The 13,310-nt window shown below is 41.0% G+C and overlaps 1 protein-coding gene across 1 annotated transcript in view; it reads left to right on the top strand.

Annotated features, from left to right (window-relative positions):
• Nucleotides 1-10,042, top strand: part of LOC130361076 (ATP-binding cassette sub-family G member 8-like) — a 49,406-nt gene extending 39,364 nt beyond the window's left edge. The window contains exons 9-14 of the mRNA XM_056563641.1: nt 567-668; nt 2,725-2,924; nt 3,011-3,087; nt 4,604-4,871; nt 5,001-5,128; nt 8,435-10,042. Coding sequence (XP_056419616.1) covers nt 567-668; nt 2,725-2,924; nt 3,011-3,087; nt 4,604-4,871; nt 5,001-5,128; nt 8,435-8,572 — 913 coding nt within the window. The 3' untranslated portion in view covers nt 8,573-10,042. The remainder of the gene's footprint in view (nt 1-566; nt 669-2,724; nt 2,925-3,010; nt 3,088-4,603; nt 4,872-5,000; nt 5,129-8,434) is intronic.
• Nucleotides 10,043-13,310: the final 3,268 nt, after the last annotated feature.

Here is a 13,310-nt window from a genome sequence, read left to right as displayed (position 1 = left end):
ATTCCATTTTCCTCCCCCCCACACATCCGCCACCCCACCCATTGAAACAAAAGACCTGTGGTTTTCAATCAGGGTGCCTACAGCTGTTGCATTAGTTGCAGATTGATCCCTCCACCCATTGAAGCAGACAGGCTCCCTGTCATCAGCTGACTAGTCAGTCAGGTCTCAGCTGCATTGCAAGCTGGGAAAAATCCAAGACAACAGTCATTTTGTATGCAGGTAAAAATAAATATTGGGGTGAAAATCACAGAAGAATTGTGAGAAAACCGTCACACACAGGTACAGACACTGTATTATGAACTACACTAATGTTACAGCCCCTGTAGCATAGTCAAATAAAAAAAAATCCTGGAATATCCCTTTAATTGAATGTGCAATCTTATGTGTTGTACATCATTTATATTACTGCATACCTTTTATTTGTGGGATTTATAATGTGGAAGATCAACATTATGCATTTTTTTTTTACAACAGGTATAATTCAGTAAGAAATATATTGCACAAAAAGACTAACACTGATGTGTATTTATTATGGAATTGACCTGATATTATTTTCTTCTCTGCAGTGTCACCATGCCCACTACTCCTTCAGAAAAAGTGATCAAGATAAATGCACATGAAGCGGATGAGCTGCCTAAAGGTCTACATCAATTTGCAGTATTACTAAAGTATGTTCTACTACTTCATAAACTATTCAAATATAAAGGAAATATAAAGCTTGTAAGAAATCACAACCTGAAACTTACTCATTTAATTGAGGATTTTATCTAATGGGCAAAATATAGGTTTATCTCATTTAGCCAAACCTTTACTTGTATATTCCCAAACACAGTCCCTCAAGTTACAATATTAATCGGTTCCAGGATGACCATTGTATGTTGAAACCATTGTATGTTAAGACCATAACTCTATGGAAACCTGGTAATTGGTTCTGAAGCCACCAAAATGTCATCCAAAAATAGGAAAAAGTGAGGATTAAAGATAAATAAGTAGATAACTAATAGAGATAAAACAAGTCCTTACATATACAAGTAATAAAGATCTTCTGGGAGCTGTAAATCACTGTCTTTGTCAGTATTTCCCAACCAGGGTGCCTCCAGCTGTTGCAAAACTACAACTCCCAGCATGCCCGGACAGCCGTTGGCTGTCCGGGCATGCTGGAAGTTGTAGTTTTGCAACAGCTGGAGGCACCCAGGTTGGGAAACAATGGTTCTTCATGGTCCTATACAGTACACACAGTGTCCCAAATGGAGCCACCCTTACTTGGTGTCCAAAGGAGTAACTCACCCTGGCACAGGTAAGGAGTAGTACAGAACATGTAATACCTCCCTGTACTGGAGGGGGCGCTACCAGACAGCCAGACAGTGCATGTACTTCAGTAATAGAAGTGATTTACCAGTTAAATGCCCATTCTGATTGGTCAGTTCCTCCAGTTGTGACACATTTCACAGATCTGGACTGTCTGTACATTGTGTGTTGAGTCTGGTTTCAAGTTACAATGGTCCAGAAAAAAACATTGTATGTTGAAACTATTGCATATTGAGGCCATTGTAAGTTGAGGGATCACTGTATACCCCAGTACAGAACTTTCTCCCTTTACAATAAGGTGACAGCTGGGCAATACTGAAAATATGCAGAATATACTGTAGCTTATCATTGTGATTTCCTGGTAGTCTCAGTATTGTAAAAACAAAAGAGAGCGCTCCATAGCGTAAACCACCCGGGTCCGGTCTGCAGCCTCCCAGCCAAGTCAACAGCAACTGGGGATAGACTTCCAAAGAGTGGCGGGTCTCCACGGTGCTGATCAGGAACGGACACGTCAAGTAAGTAGAAAGGTGATTTTATTGGGATAATGCAACGTGTTTCATCGCGCTTGCGCGGCTTCATCAGGCATCAATGCCTGATTAAGCCGTGCAAGCGTGGAGAAACGCGTTGCATTATTCCAATAAAATCACCTTTCTACTTACCTGACGTGTCCGTTCCTGGTCAGCGCCGTGGAAACCCGCCACCCTTTGGAAGTCTATCCACAGTTATAATCAGTATTGGGCTTGGATTCTTTGGGCCACCCCATCTATACAGAACATTTACCTATTAATTTTTTATTGCATTGCTGTACCCATCATACACACAGGACAATATTAATAATGCTTAATAGGTTATTAGTGAATGAGCACATAAGAAAGTGACCCAAGTGCACAGGGATCGGCTCCAAAGTTACCTTCAAATGGGGACCTTTGGGGTCCTATTATATTAGGGGTCAATTATTGTGTCCATAGTCTTAGGCCTCCTAAGGATCACCTGGTAGACCATTCCAGCTCTGGTCTTAGTAACCCATATTTATCCATTGACATAATACAAGTGTTGGGGCAAGAATTAAAGAGCATTGGTTACATAAAAACACTTAAAAAAATTCTCTGGTAGTTGTCTGGTTCAGGAGGTGGACTCTGAGGTCCGAAATGTTCTAGGACCAGCTCCTGGACCATCCATGATGACTCCCGGAGGGATCACTAAAGTGTTTTTTATGGATGAAAGTTATTGATGGAGGCCTGTGAAGCTCTACTGCACTGTGCGTGAAGTCTATTTTATGTGACAGATGCTTTTTAACATCCAATAAAGGTTTTTATTAGATATGTTATGTAATTGATTTTAGTAACATTCTTTAAATATTGTAATTGATTTCCTGTGAATATTTTACCTGATGAAGGGATTCTCGTTTCTCCACAGCCGTCACATATCCAATGACTTCCGGGATCTCACCACATTACTTATCCATAGTTTTGAGGCTGTGCTTATGGCGCTGTTAATAGGATTTTTATATTATGGACAAGGAGGAAACCAGCTCTCTATACAAGACACCATTGCCTTACTTTTCATGAAAGGGTCCCTCACACCTTTTGCTGTTGTCCTTGATGTGGTGGCCAAATGTGAGTCTTTTAAAGTGGTAATCCGAGATAGAAAAATGTATCCCCTTTCCTAAGGATAATAAAAAAAAAAAAACATTTTGTTTCAGGCCATTCAGAAAGAGCGATGCTTTTCCATGACCTAGAAGATGGACTATATTCTGTTACTCCATATTTTTTTGCTAAGGTAATTTTATTATTACAGTTGATATTTTGGAGACCATATGAATAATGTTTGTCCAGAATGTCATGTCTTCTTTTTGCGTCTCTATTAAAATTTACTTTTCCAATAAGCTGGATCTTGATTAAGTGATATTGCACAATTAAATACTATATTTCTCAAATTTATACAATTTGAATTAACAGGAACAGGAATGTGACGCGTTTCAGGTGGTATGAGCCTTCTTAGTCATACTAGTATGTATAACGCCTGAACTCTCGTTCCTGTACATGTTCCTGTGTCCATGTAATATGGAATAAAAAGTGTTTCTTAAAGAGATTTTCCAGGAAAAAGCTTTTTTTTTTTTAATATCAACTGGCTCCAGAAAGTTAAATAGATTTGTAAATTACTTCTATTAAAAAATATTAATCCTTTCAATAATTATCAGCTGCTGAAGTTGAGTTGTTGTTTTCTGTCTGGCAACAGTGCTCTCTGCTGACATCTCTGCTTGTCTCAGGAACTGCACAGAGTAGAAGAGGTTTGCTATGGGGATTTGCTTCTAAACTGGGCGGTTCCCGAGACACGTGTCATCAGAGAGCACTTAGACCGAAAATAACAACTCAACTTCAGCAGCTCATAAGTACTGAAAGGATTAATATTTTTTAATAGAAGTAATTTACAAATCTATTTAACTTTCTGGAGCCAGTTGATATATAAAAAAAAGTTTTTTCCTGGATAACCCCTTTAACTGCATATCTCTGCCCTAGACCATTGTCTTTTCTAATAATTTAAAATTGTAATAATTAAAGCAAATGGAAAGTCCACCTTACGTGTTCAGTGCTGGTGGTCACACATACTCAGAAGCATTGATCCTCTTGAACACGATCAGAGTGATTCCTTCTATCGTGTTGGCAGCCAATATGAATCTGTGCATTAGAAGCGTCATCTTCTCACCAGCACTCAAAACATTAGGAGGGAATAAAAAGATCATCAGGGGGTAGTAGAAAGAGTAGTTGTACCAAGTCTTCATGGAAGGCCTTGCACAATCACTGTAGGTAATCAGCATTGTAATAAACCTCTCCAGTAATCCACCACTTCAACACCAATAAGTCATAGTATTAATTCTCCAGATTTTACAATGTAGTCATCAATGTCCATAAAGCTCAACCCAACACACTACAACCTGGGATTCCACCTTCTAAACCTGAAGGAAAAAGTCTAGAACTGTTTTTGAAGCCATTGGCATACCACATGGTAAGGAATGGTTGATGGCGTCATTGTAAGTGCATTAGATGTTTTTTTTTACCGTGACTACTATCAAATAGAGTTGCAATATTCCTGGTATTGGATTTGAGTTGCAAATCTTTTCATGTGTCCAATGTCAGTGTATGTTGGTAAAGTCATTGAGGAGAAGCAGAGGTTGTACAAGTTCCAGTGTGGGGGGCTGACCATGTACGGTAGAATCTGAAGAACTATTCAAGTCAAATGCTTATATTTCTTTCGATTGTTAGTTGTTATTTTTTTGTGTGTTTTCCTTTGTCAGATCATCGGAGAGCTTCCAGAGCACATTGCCTTTGTTGTTTTCTACAGTGTCCCAATATACTGGCTGGCAAATCTAAACCCAGGGGTGGATAATTTCTTCTTAAACTTCTTGCTGATGTGGCTGATGGTGTATTGTAGTCGGACCATGGCTTTGTGGATGTCAGCACTGCTACCCACATTACAGATATCCTCCTTCATGAGTAATGCCATCTTTACTGCTTCCTATCTGACTGGGGGATTCATCATCCGGCTGGACACACTTTGGGCAGGTAGGTTTACAGAGGTGAAGGAATATACAGAATAAGAGTGAATATTGTGTCATATTCTAATATTCTGAATCTAGTCATTCCTTCCGGATTTTAAGATGCCTATATACCTGTGCTCCTTGTCATCTGCAGTGCCATATTGGATCTCCTTCGTCTCTTTTCTCCGGTGGGGCTTTGCAGGACTTATGCAAGTTCAGTTTACAGATTTGACATATCAAATAGAAGTTGGAAATTTTACTATCCCTATTCCTGGGAAACTGGTAAGAGCTCAGTTCAGCCCTAGTTTTCTCGAGAAAATGTATAATGTACTTCATTGGTTTTTCGGCTTCAATATTTATTCGAGGGAATCTGTTTGCTCTATTTAGAGCCTAGATGCTATAGAATCTGTCTGCTCTATATAGACAAGGCTTAGATGGTCAAGAGCCATAGCCTGGTAGACCTTCCTGCTTGCTCTTACCTCCCAGCCCCCACTTGATTGCTGTAGAACACTCGGCTTACAAGCAAGGAGGAGCTGGGAGGCAAGGATAAGCATAGAGGCATGCCGGGCTGTCGCACTTGAGCATATTGGCCCCGCCTCTTAGACACTTGGATGAGTAATAAAAAGGAAGTTTTATAAGTTTAGCAACCACCATGAGCTCCAGGAAAGCTATACTGTACATTCATACCCGAACAGCTATCCAACAATATCTTCAGCTATTAGCAGCAAATACTTACATAATAGTATTGCTGATTTAATTCAAATATGTCACTTTGGTTATAATGCCCTTGCTGAGGTCAGCATATTTTATACCATGATGTACAGAGAAAAGTGTAGGAATACTGCATGTTGTCTCTCAACGAGGGAAGCATAACTTAGCTAACTGAGTTAGGACTGTCATACACCTTCCAAAGCTGTCAGCTAAACATCCAACAATTAGCTGTTCTGGTCTCCTCATATACATAAAAATTTGGAAGCAAATATCCCATCCAGGAAAAGCTTGGTGAGATATAGGGAAATCCATGATATAATTAAATCCCTGGTAAGAATAAATTTGTTAGGGAATTTGGTAAGTCCTGTTTTCGGGCCTAGATTTTTAAGGCATAAAAGGCAGGTTTGGTAGTGGGGTTTTTCAATCCCTTCCTAGTGCAGTACAGATTTTCAAATTGGCTGAGACCAGTTAATACTGGGCATACAGAAGGTGTAACATTGTTTGTACTGAGAGACTGTGAGGAACCTCTGTTGAGATCCTAAGGTGGACAGCCTCAAAAACAGGACATTTACCTTGGGGGAGTAACACATTTTTGTTGACTGTCTTGTTGGGTGGCTGGTAGTTAAACAACAACAAAAAATGTGGTCTCAAATGGCTGGAGGTGCTTATCCCCAAATGCAGTTGTGCATTTATACTGGTGGAGCAGATCCTGCCCTTGTAGTCCTTTGCTAGGGGCGATCCCCAGCATAAAAATGCATACAATGGGGGATGCCTGCACTGGACTACAAGTGCCACATTAGAATCCTACACCAGATAGACGGTGTGGATGTGTAACAATTACAATAATACAGGAATTTAGGTGCACTACTGTGGTAGATGTATACAATGACATTGGCTAATCCTCAACACTGATGTTAAAATTGAGACATTTGCCAGTGTATCCTTATATGAAGGACACACCAGAGCCCGCACACCAACGCCAAGGTTTCTCAAATGGCACGGGACCTAACACTAACCTACCTCTATGTGAAAAGCAAAAACCAGGGGCTGTGGGCAATTACAGCAGCACTAGGCCGACATGCAGCCTGCTCCCAGTTACCTCCAGTGTGACTGAGCACACATACAATGGGAGGAGGGAGAGAGGCTACAAGCCCCACCCAAGTTGGCTGATATAGGTGCATGGCCTCACAGGTGCAACCTTAATGCTGCCTGGAAAATGTTCAAGGCGCATTAACATATGGAGTTTAACCACCTCCAAGTATACATTTTTAAACAACAACAAAAAACGTGCTCTCAAATGGCTGGAGGTGCTCAACCCCAAATGCAGTTGTGCATTTATACTGAGGGAGCAGATTTCTGTATTGCATTATTCTAATTGTTACACATCCACACCGTTTATCTGGTGTAGGATTCTATTGTGGCACTTGTAGTCCGCTGCAGGCATCCTCCATTGTATGCATTTTTATGCTGGGGATCGCCCCTAGCAACGGACTACAAGGGCAGGATCTGCTCCCCCAGTATAAATGCACAACTGCATTTGGGGTTGAGCACCTCCAGCCATTTGAGACCACGTTTTTTGTTGTTGTTTAAAAATGTATACTTGGAGGTGGTTAAACTCCATATGTTAATGCGCCTTGAACATTTTCCAGGCAGCATTAAGGTTTCACCTGTGAGGCCATGCACCTATATCGGCCAACTTGGGTGGGGCTTGTAGCCTCTCTCCCCCCTCCCATTGTATGTGTGCTCAGTCACACTGGAGGGAACTGGGAGCAGGCTGCATGTCGGCCTAGTGCTGCTGTAATTGCCCACTGGCCCCTGGTTTTTGCTTATTACGCACAGGTAGGTTAGCGTTAGGTCCCGTGCCATCTGAGAAACCTTGGCGTTGGTGTGCGGGCTCTGGTGTGTCCTTCATATAAGGATACACTGGCGAATGTCTCAATTTTAACATCAGTGTTGAGGGATAGCCAATGTCACTGTATACATCTACCACAGTAGTGCACCTAAATTTCTGTATTGCGTGGCTGGTAGTTAGCCACCTTTTCAGAGAGGGAAGATTTTGAAAAGTTTGCGCTGGAGAAACTGGATTTATTTTGTATTTGTTTGTGCCTGAAGTTAAAGGCTGTAGTTGTTTTGTTAGTTAAATGGGTACTTCCCTGTCATGCCCCCTCCCATAGACTTGCATTTAGGGGGTGGGGCATGACATCATGAGGGGGTGGGGCTGTTACGTCACAAGCTCCCGGGGCCGACTCCAGCATTCGGAACAGTTTGTTCCAAACGCTCAGCAGTGGAGTACTCCTTTAAAGATTACAGAAGTCCTGTTTAAACATTACATCCGTGTCACTTTTGCCAACTGCTGTTTTGCTGCTTTTTGGTTGGTTCTATGGAGCTAATCTTCCACAATATGTATGAATAATCTATTGCAGATATTTTCTCACAAAGTTATCCACTGTCTACAGGATAGGAGATTAGAAGCTAATCGGTTGGGGTTTGACTGCTGGGACCACCACTAATCTTGAGAACAGGGAGACAATTGTTGCTGGATGGAGTGCACTGAGCTTGTGTAGCCATCTTCTATGGGGCTTCTGGTTTGGCAATGTTCAGAAGTCCCATAGAGAATGAATAGAGCATTGGCCGCATATGTGCAGTGTGCCCCCTTAATTCTAGGGGCATTTCACCTTCGTTTTCATCATTAGTAGCGACTCCACTAATTAGCTTGTTCCCTATCCCCTATATTGTGTATAGTGGATAACTTATTGACATGGTAGTGTCCCCTTTAAGCCCAACACAAATCAACAATAAATTAATGTTTAAATGTATATCAATAAACATTGTGATGTGCGATCATTTCTGACGATTCCTTTCTTGGTATTTGCACAGATTATCCAAAGCCAGGAATCGGATGAGTTCCCACTCTACGTCTCCTTTCTTATACTTATTGGCATCAGTGCCGGCTTTCTTGTATTATATTACTTATCTCTCAGGTTTATTAAGCAAAAATCAAGTCAAGACTGGTAATTCTTCAATGGACACAGCTGCATGATATGAACATGACTGCATTGTTGTGTGACGATCCTATGACAAGCTATTAATGAAAGCTCTCAAAGAAGTCAAAAGACTTTTTTACTTTTCTATTGTTTAAGGAAGTGTAAAAAAAAATGCACAACCAATCCTAATTATGTTATGATTTTAGGCAATGGAGATAACTATTCCACCTTCTGCCTGATTGAACTATATAGGTTTGGTATTCAGATTTGCAGATGTTTTGTGCATCACGTTAGATCAATGGCATTGAAGCATCCTTAAAGGAATTGTTCAGGATTGGAACAACCTGGCCTCTTTCTTCCGGAAACAGCGCCACACAGGTGTTTTGTGGCATTGCAGTTCACGAGGCTCCCACAGGTGTCACTCTGCGAAGTTATTGAAAGATATTAAAAGGGGTATTCCAAATGTCCTGCAATTTCCTGCTTGGGTTTAAAAAAGCTGAACTAAATGTCCCCTCTTGAACAAAATGTTTTTGGGTTTTTTCAGGCTGCAAATGTCCAAGGCTCTGTGTCAAATATGTGCAAATTATACAGAGCACACAATTACAGTGGTCCCCCAACATACGATGGTAATTCGTTCCAAATGAACCATCGTTTGTTAAAACCATCGTATGTTGAGGGATCCGTGCAATGTTAAATATAGGAAGGTATACCCACCTGTCCCCGCCACTCTGGACCATCACCGCTGCCCTGGATGTCGCCCTCCATCACTGTCGCCGTGTCCCCGTGGTGTCTCCGTTGCTCCAGAACCGTCTCCGCTGCATGGGATTGTCATTCCTTATCGCCGTCATCATGTCGCTACGCACGCCGCTCCCATTGGATTACGGGACGGCGTGCGCGGCAACCTGATGACGACGATGGAGAGCGACGGCGATGCAGGGGATCCCAAAGAGGACGGTCCGGAGCGCCGGGGACATGTAAGTGATCGTCACCGGACCACAAGGCGCACCTTAAACGGCTATCCGGTGGGAGCTGAAGCAGTCTGCGCTGACGGATAGCCGTTTATGCGATGGCCCGACATACAAAAGCATTGTATGTTGATACTGCCTTCAACATGCCATGGCCTCTGAGAGGCCATCGTATGTCAAAATTATCGTATGTCGGGGCCATCATAGGTCGGGGGGTCACTGTATATAAAGATCTGTGGGAACCAGTTTTATGGGAGTTACGAGGAGCGTGGTAGTAAATGTCCCTTCTGTGACCCACACACCTTCTCAGTGTAGCTGTTCCCAAGGTATGAGACTTCTGAAAGCCAGGGTTTCGAGAAACAACCTTAACTTTACTTGACTCCTCATGCACTGCAGTACAGTATGCACAGTACATACAATTAAACACATGAATGCAGCTTGATACAGTACAGCTTTGGTGATAGCAGGTGTAGACAGGTGTAGAAAACTCTCTGATGCACTAACATAATGTCCTAATTTCTGCACCTAAGGCTGGGTTCACACTGCAGAATTTCTGGGCAGAATTTCTGCCAGAGATGGAGCCGGCGGCACTAGGACCGTGCAAACTTTATTGCTGCCCCCATAGACTGCAATGCATTTCTGAGTGGATCTTTTGGGAGATCTGCTCAGAAATGCATTGCCATCTATGGGGACGGCAATGTAGTCTGCGCGGTCCTAGTGCCGCCGGCTCGATCTCCGGCAGAAATTCTGCCCAGAAATTCCACAGTGTGAACTCAGCCTAACAGAACTAGGATCCCATGGGGGAGCAACAGGAGCATTGACCATGTAAAAAAAAAATGACCTTTTGCCAGGCGCTCGGGGATCCAAGGAGATCTCACAACCAAGTCATGGAGGTGGATATGAATTCAAGCTTTATTGGTATACAACAACGCGTTTCGGGGTTAGCATACCCCTTCTGCAGAAATGGAGACAGTAGAACTCCACTTACCTTTGTTGGAAACCGTGACTTCACTCTATGAGAAGTGTATCCAGGTAAAGTTCCCCTGACTTAACAGAAAGGCAATGGTCCTACCAGAGAGAAATATGAGATCATAGTGTAAAAACAACAAGTATGTTCAACTGAATCTCATGAACCGCTTGAAGAAAATCCTTGCAGCTGGACTGGGCTATGCACAGGCAATTTGTAGGAGATATGCCTTACTGTACATTAGCTATACCTAGGCTCACTATAGCAGCCTCCTCAGAAAGAAAAATGAGACAGGAGATGAGGGACTGACATGTACTCCTGACAAAAGCCAGGGCTAGACTTAGACTAACATAAAATCAAGATCCACCTCTTTTCCCAACGGCACATATGAAGTGTAGAAAACACAGTTACATAGGCCTTCAGCACCTAAAATACGCACTTTACTGTCCAGAAAACCTTATATTCCCTTCAACTACCCGACTAGTCTCAGTGTAGCAGCTGGTAGAGCTAGTGCTGGGCCACCACAGATCCCAGAAAGAATTGATCAATCACTAAAAAGAGTTGGAAATACTGTAAATGAATTATAACTATTTTTCCAAATAAATAGTTAGCAAAATATAAATATGTATCTAAAACATTTTTGATTTTTTTTTTATCTCACCATTTGCAAATGCAAAAATTTATTTTTACATTTCCTGTTCCCAAAATGTTAAATTTAATTTTCAGTGCAATAAGTTAGAATGTATAATGAAAAAGTTAGCATACATAACTAAATAATTACAATTTGAGAGTGTGTTATATGCCCCCGGAGGGCTGTGACAAAAATGTTTGCAGGTCAAAAGTTTACAATAAAAGTCCCTTTTTATAAGAAGGCTTTATTTATTTATTTATTTTTTTACTACTTTCATTGGGTATTAAAAGTAGAGGTATAAAGTGAACAACCTTTCAGTTATCAAATACAATGTACAATTATTATAATAAAAAAAAGTGTGCAATAAAAGATGCAAAAGTTAGAAATGTAACCGACCTGATGAAGTGGCCATGATACAACACGAAATAGGTTGTCTTTTTATATAATCTTTGAATGAATAAAATATATTTTATCTTCAATAATATACAGAAGAGTAAACTACAGAGAGCACTGTCACTAGAAAAGCAGTCCTTATAAATACAGTTACTTCAGCAGTTCCCAGTACTATTCAGTGGCCGTAGCTGATGAGTTATATATAAATACTGATTAGGTGCCAAGTCGATAAAGGATATAGGAATAGAAATCCAACATGCATAGAAAAAGATGTTCACTTGCACTCACCGTCCTTGTAGTAAATTACTTCACGGATCCTCCGTGCGGCAGGGAGACATTAGATGCGGGCGCTCAGAGGCTAACAGCCGTTTTCGCACAAAGCCGTGTGCTTCTTCCGGCCTCCAGGCTGTGTGCAAAAACGACGGTGAGTGCAAGCGAACATCTTTTTCTATGCATGTCAGATTTTATCTTCACATTTTACCTTTTGTGTCAGCCTGGACCTTGTTTTAAAGGGGTACTCCACTGCCCTAGCATTCAGAACAAAATGGATGCAGGATGCCACGTTCCCTCCCATAGACATACATTGAGGGGCGTGGCATTATGTCACGAGGGCGTGACCATGACATCACGACCCCCGCAGCCCGCACCCAGCATTCGGAACAAAATGTTCTGAACGCTGGGGCAGTGGAATACCCCTTTAACTATCACACCTCTACGCTAAACCCTACATCTCATATTGTGTGGAGGTATCCTTGCTTTGGAACTCCAGTATACTTTGGAGATATGTCAGAAAATAATGTCAGCTTTTTCTGGATAACCTTGAACCTACACTGCAAATGCAGTGTGAACATGGACTAAAGGTGACCACACACATAAAAGTGTACCTGTTATTAGCAAAAAAAGGTTTTACATAATGTAGGTAATACCATTTTATGTGTATTTGTAATATACATTGGTTAAAAGATGTGTATATTTTTGGGTGAAAAAATTCTGTCCCTGCACCTATTGCATGTGTGTCTCTGTAAAGAGACCAAATATAGGAAGTGAGGGCAGGAAAAGTAGAGACAACCCTCACTATAAACTACTGTTCTCTGTCTTTCTTTTGCTATTCCTCTTACCTCTCTATAGACTTCTTTAGGCAGCTGTAACTGATCCCTCAGTGAACTGATCTGTTTTCAGATGGATTTCAGCAGTTTTTCCAAAGTGAATGGTGTGTATTTAGGATGGAGGAGGAGTAGAGCCTAGTAGGTCAAGAAAGAGGTATTTTTTTTGTAATATGATAGATAAATAGATATAATACAGTAAGATTTATCACAACGTTTCTTAAATTTATTTGTACTTTTGATTGATGTAGATTATTGAAATGACAGTGACCGTATCAAGTAGCAGTGCATGTGTCATATTAATATAAACAACCACAGACTTACATTAACTCCTATAAGAAAATGAGATACACTTTACTATAATATTAAGAGATTACTAGACTACTGGAGCACTGAATATATTATTACCTCTTGCCTAAGTGCTCTACAAAATAGAAGAAACCTTTCACCTACTTTATAACTACTTACAGCACATGTGTCTTCAGAAGGAGTAATAAACGCACACAGAGGTTCAGATCAGTGCACAAGATTATTACTGACCTTGGTTCAGTGACTACAGGGAGTTATTTCAGAACACAATATGATACAGGTGAGAATATATATATATATATATATATATATATATATATATATATACATATATACACAGTATATTGGTTAACAATTACAGGTATTGCTGTGGATTGAACTCTACTTCATACTAATCAGGC

Source organism: Hyla sarda, chromosome 3 (assembly GCF_029499605.1).
Source record: "Hyla sarda isolate aHylSar1 chromosome 3, aHylSar1.hap1, whole genome shotgun sequence".
Taxonomy (NCBI): domain Eukaryota; kingdom Metazoa; phylum Chordata; class Amphibia; order Anura; family Hylidae; genus Hyla; species Hyla sarda.
This window is presented reverse-complemented; position numbering and strand designations above follow the sequence as displayed.